We start from the raw sequence: 20,327 nt of genomic DNA on the forward strand, positions 1-20,327 counted from the left end.
TGCTAAAAATACATTATTTATTAGACGTAATGTCTGTAAGTAAAACTAATTTGATAAAACAAAGCAACGACCTCTGATTACACATCAGTAGGTTTCGAAGACAAAATAAGCGAAATTTCATCGCAATCGAAGCAAAAAAGCAAATTGGACAATTGAAGTGGAAATTCCATCATGAACTATAATGATTCGCAGTAATTTAAAAGCAATTGTGGCCGTTCAGACGTTGAGTGTGAAATTAATTAATAACCTGATAGATGGCTGGTGTGCTCCACTTGGGGCTTTATACCCAACAAATATTATCAGCAATACACGGTGATTTTTTTTTCGTCTTACAAAAGGAGCCCAGTTCATGTATCCGACGTAAAATACCCCTAGGCGTGAATATTATTTTTTTATCACCAACTAAGATAATAATTACGAAGAAAAATTAAACAAGATAAATCTGAAAATACTCTTAAAAATGATCAAAACGCCGCCGCCCGCGCCCCTCACCATTGTTACAAGGCTCGGACCGCGCTCGCAACAGAGCTGTATTTCTAAAAAACTACGAATTGCATCATAATATTGAATAAAAATTGCATTTTAAATTTATTCAAATCTCATAAATACCTATTTTTTTATCATGAACGTGTTCTAGTCATTGGATACACGAATTGAGCTGCTTTTGTAAAACGACTAAAAAATCACGGTGTTGCTAAAAAATTTTGTTGTTACAATTATTTATTTAATAACTGTGCACTTTAATATTCAAACTGCAGTCTGCCTGCACAAAAGTTTCTCTATTAGCATGAAGACCGTCTAAAGGTTGTCTGCAAAAGACCGCTTGTTATGGCATGATGTAACTGTTATTAGTAAAATTCTGTGACAATATAATAATATATATTCACCTATGTTACAGTTGTGAAAACGAGATATCTGAATGTTCCTAAAGCGTTATGTTCCTTAAGTTGTTAAAACTAGCTACCAGTGTTATCTGAATCTCCATGTAACAATAGCAAAGTTAGACATGAAAAATACAGACACTCACCTTCATACGTTTTAAGCACGTTATTATGCACATATTAAATTAAAGTTCTCACCAAATACTCATGTAATAAACTGACACAAAAAATTACGTGATATTATGTCAACTAACACTTTGGCAATAAAAACAGAAGACTCCGATTAAATAAACGATTTGAAAGGTTGGTAGCAAAGAGAGAATATTTGTTAGTCTTTTTGGTCTATAGAAAACACTGAAGGTTAAAATTAAATCTATGTCCTTATTCTCATAGTCACAATGAGGGCAGGAACTGCATTTTTACTTGTCTGTCCTAAACACTTAGGCTTTATTAATTCTTAAAATGCAAACAAAATTTGAAAAGTTGGGAAGTGACTTAGGATTGAACTCCAAACCTTTGGCTTACCATGCCTGCGGTCCAACTGCTAGGCTAGCACACCTGAAAGGTTCAGGCTTTAAGTTCAAAACAGCAAATAACTGTGGCAATCAAAACGCATGAGATTGAATCGCGAGTGCCGACCGGTGTCGCATTCAAACGATTTTCGATACTAATGAAAATTCAATACGATTCACATTACAACAGCACAATGTCCTTATAATCGCGTTTCACCTGTACTTTTGGAGTAAAGATAATTAATAATAGGGGTAGGTACGTAGATATTTCTGTCAAAAGAATTCAAGTCAAAAGATTTCGAAAAATATTGTTTTAATAGATAAAAGTATTTGGTGAAACATTTTTATTTTAATTGTAATAATACGACTTCATGTTTTGAAAAGAAAATGTAAAAATTTCCTTTATTAAATGGCATTCGTCAATAGCAACTGTAGCTTACTAGAACGAAAATAAATTATTTATAGGTGAATTTAGAAATTTTGGAAAAAAAATACTATAGGCTAAAATAATTTTTCAAAAATATGAAGTAAAAAAAAAAATATTTAGAGTACTCCTAATTGGACGTTAATACTAATTTGACGTCCAATTATAAGTAGAAAGAAGAACGAACATCAAAAGCAAAAATATATCTTTTCAAAATAAAGAAATACCTTTTAGCATTTCGAACGTATATATTCGTCGGTAAATAATTACATTGCTAATTATACAAGGTTCAGTGTGGCGGAAACCTGTGATAACGGAACGACTTGGGGCGGGCTCCACGGGGGCATGGAAACGCGATCAGTCGAAGGTAATCTCGGTTTAATGTACATTAGTTTATTACGGTTCTTTACCTAAAGGGCGAAAATTGAGGTTGCTGAGGCACCGCTGTCAGTTCCTTTGACTGTATCTCATGTACGGTAATAGGAGGACAGTTGATTTGTTTGGAGAGGATGTCAATCTGTTGCATCTATTGCAATAAAATTACAATAAAGATCAATAAGCAACAGTTGTCAAAAATCTCCTCACTTTCAAAGCAAAAATTAATTTGTTAACCAACCGATTTGTTTTTCTTTAGAGTATTCTTACGGAACCAACAGTGTAGCCAGTCCGACTCGCAATTAAACAGTTTTGTAGGTGTTTGTATTTATTTATCAAGGGTTATAAAATTATTGATATTATAGTAAAATGAAGATTAACATATTATTATATTTATCCCAACAATTTTCCTTAAAATTAGGGTCTTATTTATATCAAAAAATAAAGTTCTTAATTTTAGGTTGATTTCAGTGGCAGTTTTTCAATTCTGTTTCAATGTTAGGACAATCTAGCCCGCGTATGAATGTTAGAATGGCTACAGAAAGCCTTTTTAATCTAATAACGCCACACCTTTTATGGCCCTTTTAGCTTTAAAGGAAAAAATCCATTCTCTATGGTAGGAACATTTAATTTTGAAAAATCGGCTTTGATAGAAACGGTGTTCCGTGTTTTTAATACTTGTAATAAGACAGTTTATAAAACCAGGCTTAGTTATTACAACAAATTTTTGTTTACTTCAATAATTTTAAAATTCTTAAAAAAACAGTACTTGACAATATTCAGTGCACGTCTTTATTACGTAAAAATATTTGAATAAATAAACTCAGTTCATAAAACGCGTTTAAATATAAGTTGTGTCGTGTAATTAGCCTTAAGTCAGGCATGATACCAAATAGGGGTTGGTTCAGTCTTTCAGATGTAAAAAGTGAGTTTAATAAAAGTAAGGTTATCTGCCGCCATTTTCTCTAGGTATTTCGAGTTGAAAACATTTTGAACAAACAAAGGCTTAAAATAGATAAACATTTCATTCATCATGAGGTTTAACAACATTAGGGCTTTAAAAAGGCTTTACTTTACTACTATGGATAAAGACATAAAAACATTTTTAAATATGTCAGAAAGAAAATTACTGAAAATTACAGTTTAGGAGAGGGGGTTTGTGACGTAACGACTTAGCAATATTTATTCACATAAGTGATGTCACGCGTAAGTTCCATTCACTCTAATTTAATAAATGAATGTTTTGCAAGATAAAATAAAATAACACGTTTTAGTTATTATTCAGAAAAATACATGAAAAGAATGTAACGATCGATATTACATAATATCTAAAAAAACCTTAAAATGTCCATTTGTCGCGAGGTGAAGTCGAACCCGCAACCACATCCACACAAATCCAATATACCCCTATTGAACCACGACACTGGATCCAGTATTTTTTGTATTCCCTTCGGGCGAAACACGAGACGCAAACTACTATTCTATAAATTGAAGTTTTCTCAAACAAAGATTTTAAATCCGTTCTCATTTGGGAATTGAACCAACTCTCTTATAAAATACTACTTCAATATTATTTAAGAATTTTCTAGAACCTTGCTTTTCTTAATCTGAAGTTCTACTTAACTTTTCTCCGTTCGCAACCTTTCTTGAGATATTTGCACTAGCATATTTATTAGGAGAAAACATATGAGCCCAATTTATGTCTAGACAAAAACATTGGCAATGCATGGCCAATAAACAAAAGAATTGTTAAAGAAGACATATTTTCTTTTTTCGTGTGAAACTGTTTCTTTTAAATATTTGACTGCACGGATAGCCGAGTGGTCGAGGTTGCCACGCTAAACCCGCTGTGCGCGACGTGTTGCGGGTTTGATCTCCGCGTAGGACAAGCATTTGTGTGATCCACGAATGCTTGTTCTGAGTCTGGGTGTCATTGTGCATGTGATTTGTTTATGAAACCACCCGCAACTTAAATTAGTTAATACGGGAGTCGTTTTCAAAAGACTTTATTAACTAAAAAGTGTTAGATATGAGGCTGACAGATCAATAAATCATATTACAAACATTTATAAGCATGACCAATAATTACTAAAAAAAGAAGGATGGCTAAGGTCACAGAGTGACCTAAATGAATTCGAGACATGACCCCTATAGGCCCTTTTTAGTTCTATTTAGGGCGCCATTTAAGTTGTACCAAAATTGTGTAGTCGGTCGGTGTAATTGAAGTTATTTATACTTTCATAAGGGCTGTGATATTATCTTGGCTGAAAATAAAGCGAGACGGGTTTTGGGAACCTCCTTTTTAATATTTTACCACTTTTAAGCGAATTGGGGTGAAAGTGTTTTCGAAATTGCGCTTTTTTAAAACAGTTTCATGAATTGAATGCACTAAACGGATTTCTCACCAAAATTATCTGGTACTCACTTGTTAATCACTTTTAAACGAGCCTTGATTTCTGTTTAGTCGCCAAAGAAACAGATGTAATTTATTAAATAAACTTGCTTTATTAAAACGCCGGCAGTCGGTTATTGAAAAGCACTGGTACCTACTTAGCTGCGTCCTGTTAGACTGGAAGCCGACCCCAACATAGTTGGTAAAAGGCTAGGATAATGATAACTACGTATCCAAGACTAAAATATAAAGTTCCATTTCGATCAATCTTAATAATTTGGAGAGACCACAGCTGGGCATAAACTTAATTTTTCTTTCATTACCTTGCCCTTGAAAATGACCCCTACAAGCCCTTTCACGACCCCGGTCCGTTTAATCCCTTAAAGCCCCCAATTTTCAAAACAAGGTCTAATTTTCACTTTTTTACATTAAGTATAATTTTTGGTAATAAGTACCTATTTGCAAATGAAAGGAGCATACAAAAAAATATAAGGTGAATTTTATAGGCGTTTTTCTCTTGTTTTTATACGGCTAATGATAATAAACTACAATTTAAAAGTAAATGGCGAGCGGTTTTTGTGTTAAAATGAAAACAAAGTTTGTAATTTTGATTTTTATGAAGATTATTTTTATTTTATTTATTTATTTTTTCCACCTTATCACTAACATTACAGGCTTAAATCCTAATGCGTTAGTGAGGCACTTTACTCATAACTAAGTAATTACTTACTTACTATATAATTTAAACAATAAAAAAACAAGGTATTCTAAATTAAAGATAACATTAACTAAATCCATAAAAAAGCAATCGTAATATAGACGTATCTGAATATGAAGCCTTACATAAACAAATGTACTAAAATTTTAATATGTTCACGATTGCATAAATTGTTTACTAAATCATTTTTTTATTCTAAATAGTATCCTTAGCAGCACTTTTCGAAAGACCAAGTAAACACTGGACAGCACCCTCATTCACCCACCCTTAACCGTCTCCTAAGTGCTCTAGTTGCTAAGACAAGAAGTCAAACATCACGTAAGACTATGTGACAGCACTACGTTTCACGAGGTATCAATAAATTGCTACGGAATGGGTGTATTAAATTTAATATCTTTTTACAATTCAGGAAAAACTAAAAAAAAATATTGGTACCTGCTAATTTATCTTTAAAAAAGCCTTAACGTGGCATTTATAAAATCCGGTCATTGTATCGCTAGCTGACAAAAAAGACCCTTATTATATCTACCTATAAATTTTATTTCTTTAAAGAGATTTTGAGCAAATGTTTTGCTATGATGTGGAAACTATTTTTACTATTATGTATAATTTATTTGTATAGCTTCATTTCATATATTGTATCTGTTTGTTTCCCAAAAATAACACCCAACCTACAATTGACCGACTTAGAGCCTAAGTGCGGAGATACCATTAACCCATTCGAAAAAGTAAATACTGTTATTCTAACTTATCCGAGACAATTTTCTCTTTTCTCTTTACTCAAAAATTGTAGATTAAAAATAAAACTACATTCTTCTGAAGCAAACACCTTATTTTATAAAAATGCCAACGAAGCTTGTTAGTTTTCCCAACAGAATTTTGTGCCCAACAAGACACTTTCATCGTATTTAAGAACTAGATAATACTGCGATTACAAACTATTAAATTCATTTTAATTAACCGAAAGTAACCTTTCGTACTTTGTGATAAGGATTATTTGAGCAGCAGATAAAGTTGGCAAGTGTTTAGTAGGGCATTGCAAACTTAGTAGTGGGATTCAAGAGATCAGATATAGCGACTGTGTCTTTTCGCGAGGATTTATGCAATTCCTTCTAAATGTACTTATATGTTATATGTTTCAATGCATTAGATGTACATTTTTTACTTGTTGGATGTAGGTAAATAATGTTTTGTGCTTTTTAAATGTTATAAATTTTAATGCTTGCATAAAAAGTATTTTTGAGCTTTTTAATTGTCAACGGTTTCAACGGTTCAAATTAAATTAAAATGATAGTTGTAATTAAAATTGTCTCTTATTTTGATGCTTTCCAAGACATACCTCATTATTTTTAGTCATGCGTGCCAGTTGATGGCTTGCTCAAATTGATCTAGCAGATTCTTGCAAAAGCCAATCCACTTAATAAAATGCAATTATTAACTCATTATGATAAAACTACAAAGCGAATAATATGAGCTTTGAGAAATCTTAGAAACAACTTTTACGACGACAGAAAGACAACAAATAATTATTCAAGTCATACCTAACAAAAATCCCATTTCAACAGCTATTGCCAAATCATACGAAAACCCGCTACCTCCCACAAAACGGACCAAAAACAAAAATACAGAGCGATCCGTACACGCGAGCGCCTCCACTCACAATCCATTAGACACGACACTGAACGAATGAACTAAAACGATTCAGCCCCTGAAAAAATACAACTCTTTGTCGTTGCTAACTGTACCCGCGATTTTCCTCTAAACTATGGCTACTGGTTTCCCGCTGAAGTTATTGTTCCTAGTCGCTGTTGGAGACATTTGGAATACTTTTTTCTTCTTTTTCTTGCTCTGTTTAAAGGATAGTGTTGAAGTAAAGAGATCCTAATTTATATTGACTGCGTAGTTAAGTTTGGTTTGGTTTTGCGGTTTGTTGGTGAATTAATTTGGATTTACCTACTTATTTTTTATGTCATGAGGGCTGTGCAGTTTTTTTGGTAAGGCGGGGAATCCTCTTGGACACCCACTCCCTCGGGGGAGGAAATGGGTAGTGTCAGACTTTTACTGACTAAACCTGAACCGCCGTGCTACGTCATCCGCGTTTTTGTGTCGGTGTATGGCAATGCGTTGCAATCCTTCATACAGTACGGTTCTAGGCCTGGATTTTGTGCAAGTTCGATCCCATCTAAACCTCAGTACCGATGCATCTTTTCAAACTTATATGTAAACTGCAGATAAACGGTGAAATGGAAACATAGTAATGAAACCTGAATACCAAAGGTTGGAATCTGAAATCGCCAACCCGTAATGAGCAAGCGTGGTGATCAATGTTCAAACCTTCCCTTATATGAAAAGACGCCCAGGAGTGGGCATATTTTAGTCTAGTATTAGATTCAGTTAAAACTTAAAACATGCTTTTTAATATTAAGTTACTAACATTTTAAAATTTACCTTTAAGATTATGTCCTGTATGTGTATGCGTCGCTTTATTCCGGAGGTTCGCAATGCGTGGATGCTGATTGAATATCATGCAAAAGCTATATTGTTTCCAATTAACGACTCCATATCATTAGATGTCAAATGTTTGACATCCATTGTCTAATACGCAATAATGGTTGCGTAACTACCATCATTTGTTATTCCATCCAACGCAATAATAACTCAAAGGATTCCATTCCAATGTTCAATCCGAAACCTAATATCGTCCAAACTTAATCTTGCATTAACTCTGCCTTTTTCCTCTTAAAACAAAGGCGAATCTTAAAATTTACAGTTTCAATTTCTTTCCCCATCAGTCTACAAGGACTGTTAACTCCAAAGGAATTAAGAAGATGTTTCAATTTGGTTTAACTGCGGACAATAGACTGGAATTCTTTTTTATCGTTCTCGTTATCACTTATAGAAGCTATTGTTTTAGGTGTCTGAGGACTCTTTCCAGTTTTATCGTAGTTGTTCTAGATAATAATATAAAGTTGGAGGATGGAAACGTGTTGGCTTTTAGTCCCGAAAGTGACCTGAGTTTGTATGTTTAAGATGTTGGATCAACTGTTTAGGAGATTCATCGTTAAGGAAATCCATGGGCTTAAATTTTGTCCCGTACTTAACGACGTCCAATACCCATTATTAGCAATCAGCAGAGTATTAGCTATCTCAAGTCAGTCCAAAACAAAAAGACCAAAGCTACATAATGGCAGACAAAATATAACAACAAAAAACAAGTGAAACGACTTATTTTGTGACAATGTAACAAGTCCATTTGATTTCACAGACTCCCTTTCTATATAAGAGAAAATGCGTGAGATTCTGAATGTCTCAATTTTATGAAAGGGCGCACATTGTCACCGCTCGCGGACAATATCCCGACATCTTACTTTTTACAGCGTAACATTTCATTTTTATTCCGAGAGCCCCAATGTTTGGGTGGAACGTTCAAGTGTTAAGATATAAGCAGCAATATCGAAATGGTTGTTGATAGGCAAGTTCAAAATGTGCAAGTGCAAAATTACATTCTAACTGGGCCTGTAATGTTTGCAGGACGTGTTAGTACATCGTACGGAAATAATCTAAACAAAAAACTTTCACAAAATGATAAAATAGCAAGAAGAAAAATAAGGTTTATGTCTTTGTAAGAAAATCCTTAATATCACTTACATGATAAATGAACAGATAGTGCTACAGTCAGGATTGATATAACCTGATCAAAGTAACAATTTAATCACCAACGCCCATAGCCACGAGACTTTGAGTTGTCTTAAACCTACATATGACTACATACAAGCAACATTTCTGCAAGCTCTAACGCTAAGTCTCTGACAAGTAAACAAGTCGAACTGGCAAGTCAAAGTCACGTAACTTACCAACAATTAACATTATTTGAAGTTTGACATCTTGACTACGCTGATACGATGTGATATGATTAAGACCTGCATCATCATCATCATCATCATCCCATATTCGTTCACTGCTGGACATAGGCCTCTCCAATCGCACGCCATCAAAATCTATCTTCGGCTGTTAAGACCTGATCAGCAAACTAATCGCTCATTGCATCTCCCATCGCCTACTTCTCTAAATTGCACCCCTCCTTAATTTCTAGATCTCGGAATGTCCGTAATGTGAGCCGTTTCTCAAATTGGATTGATGTAATTCCCCACATCTTGGTACCCTCGAGGTCATCCGGTATCATGGGAACAAACATAAACTTAAGTGTTGTGTTGTTATACTCTTTGTGGTTATTTTTATTGTATGTGTAAACGCTCAACGTTATTTTATCTATTTCAGGGTTATTGCTCTGAATAAAACTTTTTTGATGCAGGCTCTTCGATACAATGGTCAGTTTTAACAATATAATTGAAGCAATTGGTACCTGGTTTTATGGTGGGTTTTTAAGGTGGGCTTCCTTATCGGTCAGTCATGGTCAGTCAAGCCAATTCAAGTCCCTCCAGAAGTGCAGCAGTTTCCAGGCTTCTGACAGGAAATCTGGATTCCTACCCGGTAGATTGCTGCTCCCGTGTCACTACCCCATAATATTATGTGAGTAAGTGAATAAGTTAAGATAAGAAAATATCATCTCAATGTAACGTTAAAAACGTCAAACGAATGCATAATTGCAATTGTTACAGTAAAAATAAATCGCAAGTAGAAAGATTTTAAGTGATAATTGAACGAGGCAAAAGGCCTTAACGAACAAAATCTGTTTCTTATGAATCCTTCTTTTAATACGATATTTTCGTATCATCTCTTGCGGTAATATAAAATCGAATTTAATTTTACAGAGTTTAAAATTAAAGAAACAAATAAAAGTATATCATTTTTATCGGCGTACCCATTTTCTTATGCCACCCATTCTTGTGACATAATTTCTTTGCTGCAATAAATACTATGTCTTCGCTTAACCATAAGTTTTTCTACCATTAACATACCAATATGGAGATACGCCAAGTCGTTATGTTCCAAATTTAATGAAAACCCATGATGTAGTGTTATGTTTGGTTTTGGTATGATTTATGAAGGCCAAATACCAAAGAAAACCGGTTAATTGCGAGTCAGACTTGTGACCCTGAAGATTCTATACAAATAGGCAAAAACCAATTGTGCTGTCCTCAGGCACGGTGGAGTGATTATCTGCTCAAGATGGCTGGTAGGAGCTGGATGTGAGCAGCCGAAGATCGATCTCGATTACGAGCAATAGGGGAGGCCTATGTCCAGCTGAGGACAAATATGGGCTGATGATGATGATGAATCATGGCTTAGCCTCGATTTAAATTTTTAGGATTTTTAGCATTATAGTAGGTAACATTATTGTAGATTGTGAGACCGACTATTTTTGCAACTGCTAAAAAAGCCGTTGATACCTAGCCCTTGCTACGGAGTATACAAAGACGAAAAAACTTCAACTTTCCATTAAGTACTTACTTGACTTTCCTTAACAAAAATATTTCAATATAACAAAAATAAATAAATAATTTTGTATCTTATGCCTTGAATAGTAGGGTTTAAAATTAAATCCTAAGTACAATAACTACGTATACGCTTAGGTATACACTACAGGTAGTTGGGAAATATTCAGAATTCCTTCACCTGACCCATGTCACTCGGTACATATTAGGGGATGTTGTTAAACACCTCTGGTTTAATTAACTTGATTCATTGCTTATTAATAACTTGGTATCACGGTTTTACATCGACAGGGTGAGCACACAACCGAAACAGTTTAAACTTGTCAGGGTATTTGTAGTTGGTGAAGCATATTGCCAAAAGGTCCCTTGAGACAATCACGCCGTTTCACTTACATACATAGATATTCAGAATCCGTTTGAGTCGAACATTAGCTAGTTTTTGACTGCACGATTGGCCAAGTGGTTGAGGTCACCAGGTCACCACGCTGTAAGCGACGTGTTGCAGGTTGTAGCCCTGCGTTGGACAAGCATTTCTGTGATGCACGAATGTCCTGAGTCAGGGTGGGAATGCAAGTGACTTGAATATTTGTGAAATTCCCCTTGACATCAGGATTCAATTCCTTAATGCGGAAGACGTTTTCAGAAAAAAAGGTTTCGGGCCATGAAGTCCTTTAAATCACACCGTAATTTTTTTTCAATACTTTATTTGAAAATCTTCGTTCATGTTTTTTACGAGGTTCATAATACAACTTCATAAACGAAGCTTAACTCACTCGCATTTATTCGATACATTGTTTGCCTCTGTTTCTAGATTTGAGAGTATGATTGAAATCGATATCTTTGTTTACTCGTTGCTATAGTTTCAGCCTGAATAATAGGTAATAATTTAGTAAGAGACATAAAAATGAATGTATAGAACTAGAAAACACATATACTCGTAGAATAGCAAAGAGTAGTTTTGTGATAATAATATAAAAATATTCACATAATAGAAGCTGAGGAATCCTTTGTAGACACGAAATGGAAAGGTGTGTAGGGTGACAATAAACTTCTGTCAGGTTTGTAAGACTTCTTGCAGGACACAAGAATACATCGACTCTTCAAATAATGTATAAATAGTTCGTGACCACTATTTTGGGAAATTGGCAGGAACATAAACAGTCAGTTTCAAATTAATTTTCTTGATATGTTATTAGTATTGTATGTAGTTTACATATTTATATAGTTATATATATAATATGTACATATATATTATTATTAATTTATTTGTGTATTGTAATATATGTAGGTTTAGTTTTCATACTAGTTTTTCGGATTTGTTTGCACCTACCAACACTTTCTCTCCGCCACCCAAAGGTAGACTGGTAGAGAACGCCTTAGGCGTTATGTCCGCCATTGTACTATATGTGCAAGAAGTATTAAATAAATAAATAAATAAATAAATTGTACTACGAGTTCTCTTTAAATACCTGCGAAAAATAAACCGTGTAGATCAGACATCTAGTCACAAGACAGACTACAGATACCGGTACTCTTACTTTATTCTGAAAGGGGTTCCCGAGACCGCCAAACATGTACTATTACTTATGCAGTTATTTTAAAAGGTTGATCAGAAATCACGAATTCAAAGCTAAATAGTTACAAAAAAATATTATTTAATCGTATGCACAAGACACTCAAAATCACAACAAGCATTCGTGGATCACACAAATGCTTGTCTTTTGCGAACCTAACCCGCGAACATTGGATTTGGAGTAGAGGCTATAATAATACCACAGCGCCGCATTAGCCCTTAAATCTGAAATCGTACATATTAGTTTAAGAGCTAGCACATGTAAATGTGTCAAAAAACAGTGTCTACTTTGTAAGCAAAATTCGTGCTTACAAATTTAACCTTTTTAACGTCAACGTGGCACCGACGTCTGGCCATAAATTTAACACAAACGCTGATATCAAATATTCCAAAACTGTTTTACTATAATTTATTTCACGCTTTCGTGAACCGTGTTTTTGTCACGTATTTATGACGTGATCGCGCTTTAGCGTGACATGTTAATGTAACAGTGGTGTCCAAATCGCAAAAAAATATATTAAAATTATTGGCAAAAAAATGGGTCTATATTTGTAGTAATATCTGAATTCAAATCTTTTTATTTTGTTTTCACAACTTCGATTACTTAATTTAGCTTTTCTGCCCAACTACGCGACACCTGAAAATTATGTGTTTGACAGTCAATTTATTGATATATTTCTTAAAGTGTCTCTTAATTGCAGGAAACCAAAACCAATAGCAAATTATTACTGATTTTCATTTGTGCGTCGTTCAAAGATTTTAATTTTCGATTAAAAAACAAATATCTAGTCCAGGAAAATCCCGCATGATGGTCACCCTACTTTTCTTTTCGAGTGACTATAACGGTACTATAACATTCTGGTTGCCGCTCTTACATTAACCATGTTCACCGGTCTAATTGGATGCTTCTTTGTCAAGCGGGGAATCGAACCGCATAATATAACAATCTGAGTCTTTGAAACTCATGTATAGAGTTCTAACATTTTCTTAAAGGTGCTTGGGTAATAATGTAATAACTGCTTAAAAGTAATGTAGGTATGTATTTTTATAAGATGAATTATAAAATAAGCGTGCGTCAATCGTTCTCACAGATAGCCGAGTGGTTGAGGCCACCACGCCAAACCACAGGGCGCGAAGCGTCGTGGGTTCGATGTCTGTGTCTTTGTGCATATAAGTTGAATGTTTGTGAAACCCCCGCAGCACAAGGATCTTGGTCAAGGATCTAGATCAAGGATTCCTTAATCCGGTAGTCGTTTATAAAAAAGAAAAAACGAAAAGAGTTACTCTACAGAAGTAACACTAAAAATATAGTGAACCTTTTAATATCCTGTTTATCAAAGTAAAACACAGCCTTCTATACTCCACACCTGTTTGTACACCAATAAACGAGGAAGGACAAAATGTATTTGTATTATCCGGATTTCGCCGGATAAATGATAACCGGATTTCAGTCGCTTTGTGAAAACGGAACCGGTTTATTCGTCGACACTAGCTTTTTGACGCTGATATATTCCTATCCGTGTTTTATGACATGGAACTTATGGTTTTAATGCTGTGTTACTGCCGAGTAGCCAAATGATAAACTGAATGGATTTTCGTGGATTAGGGTGCAGGTTTGAACTAAGGCAGTTAAAAAGCAAAAAGTGTATAATATAAAAAGAGGTTAGGTATTTAACCACCGAATGGACACACTTTTTTTTTAAGCGCACGCTACCGCTTGTCCTACGCGCCACGCGGGGATCGAACTCGCGACGCCTCGCGCACCATACATAGTTTTCTCGTGGCGACTATCCGTGCAGTTTAGTTTTATATGTAACTACCAAGTTATAGGTATTAAAAGCATTGCCTTACAAATGAAAGTATCTTATACGCATAAATCTATATAAACCGGAAGGGCAACACGAATTTTTGATTATAACTACTACCACAACACATAATTGAATAAAAACAAATAATAATTCAATTAATGATGAGTAAGTATAAGCCGGTAAGTTGATTGCTTGTGAGTTGAGTGACAAAACAAATTAAAGTACATTACAAAATTATAAAGCTACTGTCCATTCAAGTGAAACACTTAGGTATGACATATACAAAACATAATTTTACACAATTGATACACTCGAGGATAAACACGGAAGCAAGGATGACTAAGCCAATAATGATAAAAAAACCGGCCAAGTGCGAGTCGGCCTCGTGACACTCGCGGTTCAGTACAAATATGCTTAAGATAAACAAATTGATCGGGTGAGAGACAAAATTGTGGGAACCCTCCATTTTATTTGCCGTTATTTTTAGTATTTTTGCTATAGTGGCAAATGTCATAGCGATTTTGAAAACTTCAATTGTTTAGCCATCACGGTTCATAAGGTACAGAATGGTAACAGACCGCTAGACAGACAGTAGAGGCTCAGTAATAGGGTTCAGTTTCTATCCTTTTGGTTTAAGCTTTAAATGATGCATACTCGATGCATGATGCTGACCCTGTCTTTTTAGATCATCGAAAATGTAAAACTCTTGCCAAATGTATTCAATGTCCCAAATAACCTCATCAAAAACTGCTCGGGCTATCCCTAGAAAACGTAATTGTAAACCGTCAAATTGTAACATTTAATTAATTCCTAAATATATTTTAATTTTCAACAGAACGAGAAAGCAACAAGGAAGGAAATTTCCATTTACAAGTTACGCAATTTGTTGACACATTTGTCATTTTCATTAAAAGAGTTGAAGGTATTACATTATTAAACACTCCACACCCATGAACTGATGTCGATGATAACGTATGAGTAAATTGACTCACATATCCAATTAAGGTGATAGTCCCAAGTGCTAATGAAATTAATGTATACAATGGAGTAGCGAAGCATGAAGCTCCCGAACCATTTACCAGTCACGCTCCACACGGACCAAACATGAAAGTCAATTTGAAGAAACAAGTGATTAAGGACACTTTTTACACCACTGAACCAATCAATTGGCTTCTGGACGTGTTCAATCTAGCAAGTGTGCGTCGAAAGGAAAACAAAATCGTAGTAACATGGTCTTTGATGAGAAGCATCGTGTACGTCGTCTGTTTTGGGATCGTCAATTTCTACTTCTTATTCATAAAGATAAACACATTGGTCGGTATCAAAAGGAAAACGGTCGTCCAGTTCAGTGATTCCATTCAGATGATCTATTTGTTTGGATATGCGATGCACATTATGGATTTGCAACAACTTTACAAACACGGGAGGTCAAAGTATTTGAAGTACTATGAAATTTTCGATTCCATTGACAAGATTTTGGGCATGAAGAATTATGATGTGATTCGTAAAATGGTTTTGAGTCTTACTTTGATCTTTTCTCTCGTTACTTTTTTTATTTGTATATTTGATTACTTCGCTTGGGTTGAAGGCTATGGCTACGTCTCTCCAACCCTCTATACCTTAGATTACTTCTATTTTTTTCTTAACATGCTCACGCTGTTTGATGCTGCAGCTCATTCTGTGCAGCTAAAATACCGTCTGAAAACGATGAGAAAACTTTTAGAGGTAATTCTTTTGGATTATGTTTCTTCTCTAAGCTAATTGGACTTGATAACAAACCTTTGTTCATCAACAGGACTACTATACTTCGAATGGCATCAAGTGTGTGGATGATGACCAGCTCTTGACCGTCCACTCCACTAAGCAGGTTGATCGTTTGGCAACCCTTCAAAGTGTGAATAACTACCGTTATATTGAAGACATAGACTTCACTCATTGTTACCTTTTGTTACTTGAACAAACAAAATTTATCAACAAAATGTTTGGTTTTCGGGTAAGTCTTATTATTTTGTATCTAAAATTTTAAAGCTTAATCTTGTTTTTAAACATACTAATCGGTTATACAATTGATCGCGACCTTAGTACGGGTGCCCCGAATCTAAAGTACGACAAATCCAGAGAAATCTGGACTGCGGTGCGCGCCGAGTGTTTGAGACCCACTCTGCATGAGGTGTCGCGGGTTCGCTCCCCGCGTATTACAAGCATTTGTGTGATCCACGAATGCTTGTTCTGAGTCTGGGTGTCTTTGTGCATGTGCATTGTATGTTTGTGAAAGCCCCCGAGACAAGGATTAATTTTTTTAATGCGATAGTAGTTTTTTTAAAAAGAAAAGAATTGTCAACTCTTGTTTCAATTACCTTCAACCCAGCCATAAAGATGAATTTTTAATATGGTTTAATTAAAATTCAATTTTTACTACCAACAAGACGGTTGACTTTGAACTTCAAATAACAATTAAAATAGGATTAATCTTTTTTGCAGATCATAGCGTTCTGCATCCTCTCATTAATCAATATGATTACTTTAATTAATATTACAATACGATTGGTTATTGGGTCTATGGTAAGTATCTTCAACTTCTAGACAATCGTACGTATCTCCTTCAATTATTTATTTATTTATTTATTAATTAGAAAGCTAAGCTTCATTCAGAGCAGTCTAGAAAATTTTCCTAACTGGAATTTTGGAAGTGTTTATATTTCTAGTTATATTATAGTTCTGTGGCTCATTGTGCACTATATTGAACAGAATTTTTGAAAAGATCTTCAAATTTGTGGGTCTTGTAGTTTGAAATTTTGAAAATCTTGACAGCATGGATTCCGATAGGTCCTTAGGAACCATATCGCTGGTTTGATCCCCGAGATAAATAGTAAAAATATTTGTATGATCCGCAAAGCTTGTTCTTCAGTGTAGTTATTTTTGTGTATGTTATTTGTACCTCCCGTGACACAAGGATTAATATCCTTAGTACGGGAGTCCATTTTTTACTCTAAGGCGTTCGACAGAGTAGATAATGATATTTTGCTTTCCAAACTAAATAAATAAATGTTTCTTCCTTCGCCAGATCACTCCGTTAGGTGCAGTCTACATGCCGGCTGTGTCGAGTATGATGAGGTTCCTGAACTGGGCAATTGTATGTATTATCGTTGCTCATCATGCTGAGATAACTTATAGGGAACACGAGAAAGTGCTGGAAATAATCGACCAAATATTGTACAATAGAAATAACTGTGAGTATTTTTAACGAAAATTATAATTAATTTTGTTGGGGAAGAACTTTACCGTATCTGAAATGTTAATGGGTACCTACAAAAGTGTGAGATAAGTGAGCGTAAAGATTAAGTCAAATTGTGCGCGATGTGTCGTAGGATCGATCCCTGCGTACGACAAGCATTTATTTGACCTATGAACGCTTGTTCTGTGTCTAGGTGAGTCGTGCATGTGACTTTAATGTTTCTGTAACCCACAGTGTTACAAGGATACATTTCCTTAGTAGAAAAGTCGTTTAAAAAAAAATGAGCATAGCTAATTTCTATGAAATAAAATATTAATGCTCAATGTAAAATAAAAATAAAAAATCTAGCTTAATAACCTTAATCTTAGTCGAAGATACCAGCGCAACCAGTCAAATAAAATGTTTTCTTTTGTCTATTTAGCAAATAAACTGAGGATGACACTAGCAGAGCTTCGCAACCTAATAGTGACGAGACCTATAAAGTACCACGCCGCATTCTTCTTCACAATAGACTACACTGTATTAGTATCCATGGCATCGGTTGTTGTAACGTATACCATCATTATGCTTCAGAGTATGCAGTAATGATATATTATTAAGATGACACTAGTTAAGTAATCGTTTATTAGAAAACTTTGTTACTTGTTCCTGGAATAAATACATTTGAAAAGTATTTTTGTTTTATTTTGTATATAGCTGTTGCCAGTGGGCAAATCCTGGTTATAAACTATCTGTAAACGAAGTCTCATTTAAATCCGTTCAGCAGTTTCTGCGTGAAAGAGGAACAAAAACATCCATAGGTACATACAAACTTTCACTATTATAATATTCACAAAACTTTCAGTTGGAGGAATAATGTTCATATGAAAGCAACGAATTGTTTTAGAAAAAATACGTAATAGTGCATTTTCTGTTGTTTTAGAGTCCTGTTGCCATAATAGCAATAAGCCTTACTTAATAAGAATACTTGTTTTTAAAACTCATCATAAAAGGAAGGACAGGTGGATCGCATTTTACAAAAGTGTGTTACGGGGTAAAATCTTTACAATGATGAGGACCAGATTCATTCTGTTTTTTTGTAAGAACACTTGTTTTTAACACTCATCATAGAGGCAAATACAGGTGGATCACATTATTTAATACAAAAGTCTATACATATCTACCGATCCCCACAATAACTCCACGTGTGATAATGTAAAAGATTAATAAGAGTTTAAATAACAATCAATTTTACATGCACGTAATTAGCGTTACTTCGCTGTCTGACAATACATGCTATAGCGTAATTAATGACTTTCCCTACATATAACAGTCAGCACGACACGAGGAAGAAGTTGCATTGTATTTTATTGGGAGTGGTATTTGATTGATTTAGTAATAGCAGGAGAGTTGGGTGACAAGTGAGTGGTAAATTTGTAGGACGTGTTGAACTTTGAAAATGGGATAAGAAAGTTACTTTCTGACTAGGATATTTACTATCACAAAATATTTGTATGTTTGTTTCTTGTTGATGGATATGACACGTATACATGTTTTTATGACTTGTCCAAGGTGCTGTTAATTCGTTTATCTGATGCGAGAACAAACATGCTCTTGTACTTTTGAGTTATTTTGCTCAAAAGCAGAACCCTGTTACCAAAGCCCCGCTGTCTGTCCACATGGCCGCCAGTTAATACTAGATCCTGCGTCTCTAAGTCTTGAACTGTAACAGTCTGAGGGTTGAAAGACACTGCACTTTTACAGATGATAAATTGCTGATGATGACAAAAACAATCGAGGATAAGAACCGGTGATCAATTTTTCAAACAAAGAGATTTAATCGTTTCCCTATCAACTTAAGTCTTATTCACCTCAGCTAGGTTAAAATTTTGTTTTCTTATTCATAAATATTTTAAAACTTTGTACCTGCATTTTACAACGTAAGCAACATCTATCTTGCATCCAACTCAGCCAACACTCATTTGGTCAGTGCATCGTCACTGGCTCTACGTTGCATCGTGCTGCAGGGCTCATTAATATTGCATTAGCACGTTCCTGAGCGCCAGTACAACGGTATTACACGCTAGGGATATCTGCGGATATCATCAAGCCTCATCCCGGGAAGGAATGGCTAGAGATGTCTTTAATAGTACTTACGAGGATATAAATTATTTGCCGCAATGTAGGAATGGGTGCTTAATGGCTTGGTAGATGCTGTGATAGCCTTCTGGTACGACTGCTAACTAGAAATACTAAGTAAAGTGTCTGCACGGATAGCCGAGTGGTTGAGGATACCACGCAAAATCCGCTGAACGCGATGTGTCACGGGTTCGATCCCCGCGTAGGACGTTTGTGTTATCCACGAATGCTTGTTTTGAGACTGGGTGTCTTTGTGCATGTGACTTGAATGTTTGAGAAATAAGTGTGTATTGGCGTACCCGTTTGTGCTGTCCGAAATCTTGCTCCACTAGCCGCCGTGTCTGAAAATCGATCAGTATTATTAACTTGATAAAACTCAAATCTGAATAATTAAGTTTGAGGCTCAGCGACTCTCGTTTGGATCATGCATTTGTTGGTTTTTTTCGGTACCCACCATCAGTATATTTGCCAACCCACCCATTTGCTTTTCTTTAGCCTATTTGCAAGGACCTCTAAATGTCCCAGGTTGGTTCATTTTATTGGTTGTAATATTATAAGAAAGTAACCACAAAGGCAGTACCTACCCCGTTTCAACTAACCTTTTTTGAATGGATTCCGTCGCATCACTAATTACCAGACCTCACTAGGTGTGAGCATTTTTGAAAGGCATTAAGTCCGCCATTGTACATTTAATGTATAGAAGTGTAAATAAATAAATAAATAAATAAAACTAACTATATTGCGTTTAAAACCACAAACATTGGAGCTGTACCTGTGCAAGGAAAAAGTAATATGAAACGGATACGAATAGTCCCTTGACCACAAAACTTTCAAACACAGCTTTATTTTACGCTATCCAATATGAAAATCCGTGTTGATTTTTAGATGGCAAATT

The 20,327-nt window shown here is 35.0% G+C and overlaps 1 protein-coding gene across 1 annotated transcript; it reads left to right on the plus strand.

Moving 5' to 3' along the window:
• Window positions 1–13,886: 13,886 nt before the first annotated feature.
• Window positions 13,887–17,909, plus strand: LOC113501270. The gene is made up of 4 exons (XM_026882371.1): window positions 13,887–15,804; window positions 15,875–16,089; window positions 17,128–17,309; window positions 17,736–17,909. Exons 1-4 carry the CDS (start codon window positions 15,184–15,186, stop codon window positions 17,897–17,899), a joined length of 1,182 nt encoding a protein of 393 aa, XP_026738172.1. The 5' UTR covers window positions 13,887–15,183; the 3' UTR covers window positions 17,900–17,909.
• The last annotated feature ends 2,418 nt before the right edge of the window (window positions 17,910–20,327 follow it).

Source organism: Trichoplusia ni, chromosome 2 (assembly GCF_003590095.1).
Source record: "Trichoplusia ni isolate ovarian cell line Hi5 chromosome 2, tn1, whole genome shotgun sequence".
Classification (NCBI taxonomy): Eukaryota; Metazoa; Arthropoda; class Insecta; order Lepidoptera; family Noctuidae; genus Trichoplusia; species Trichoplusia ni.

Coding starts and splice junctions, on each gene's coding strand:
- LOC113501270 (XM_026882371.1), top strand. CDS start 15,184: ATGAAAGTCAATTTGAAGAAACAAGTGATTAAGGACACTTTTTACACC. Junction 16,090..17,127: donor CGGGTAAGTCTTATTATTTT/GTATCTAAAATT, acceptor AATAAATAAATG/TTTCTTCCTTCGCCAGATCA. Junction 17,310..17,735: donor ATTGTACAATAGAAATAACT/GTGAGTATTTTT, acceptor TTGTCTATTTAG/CAAATAAACTGAGGATGACA.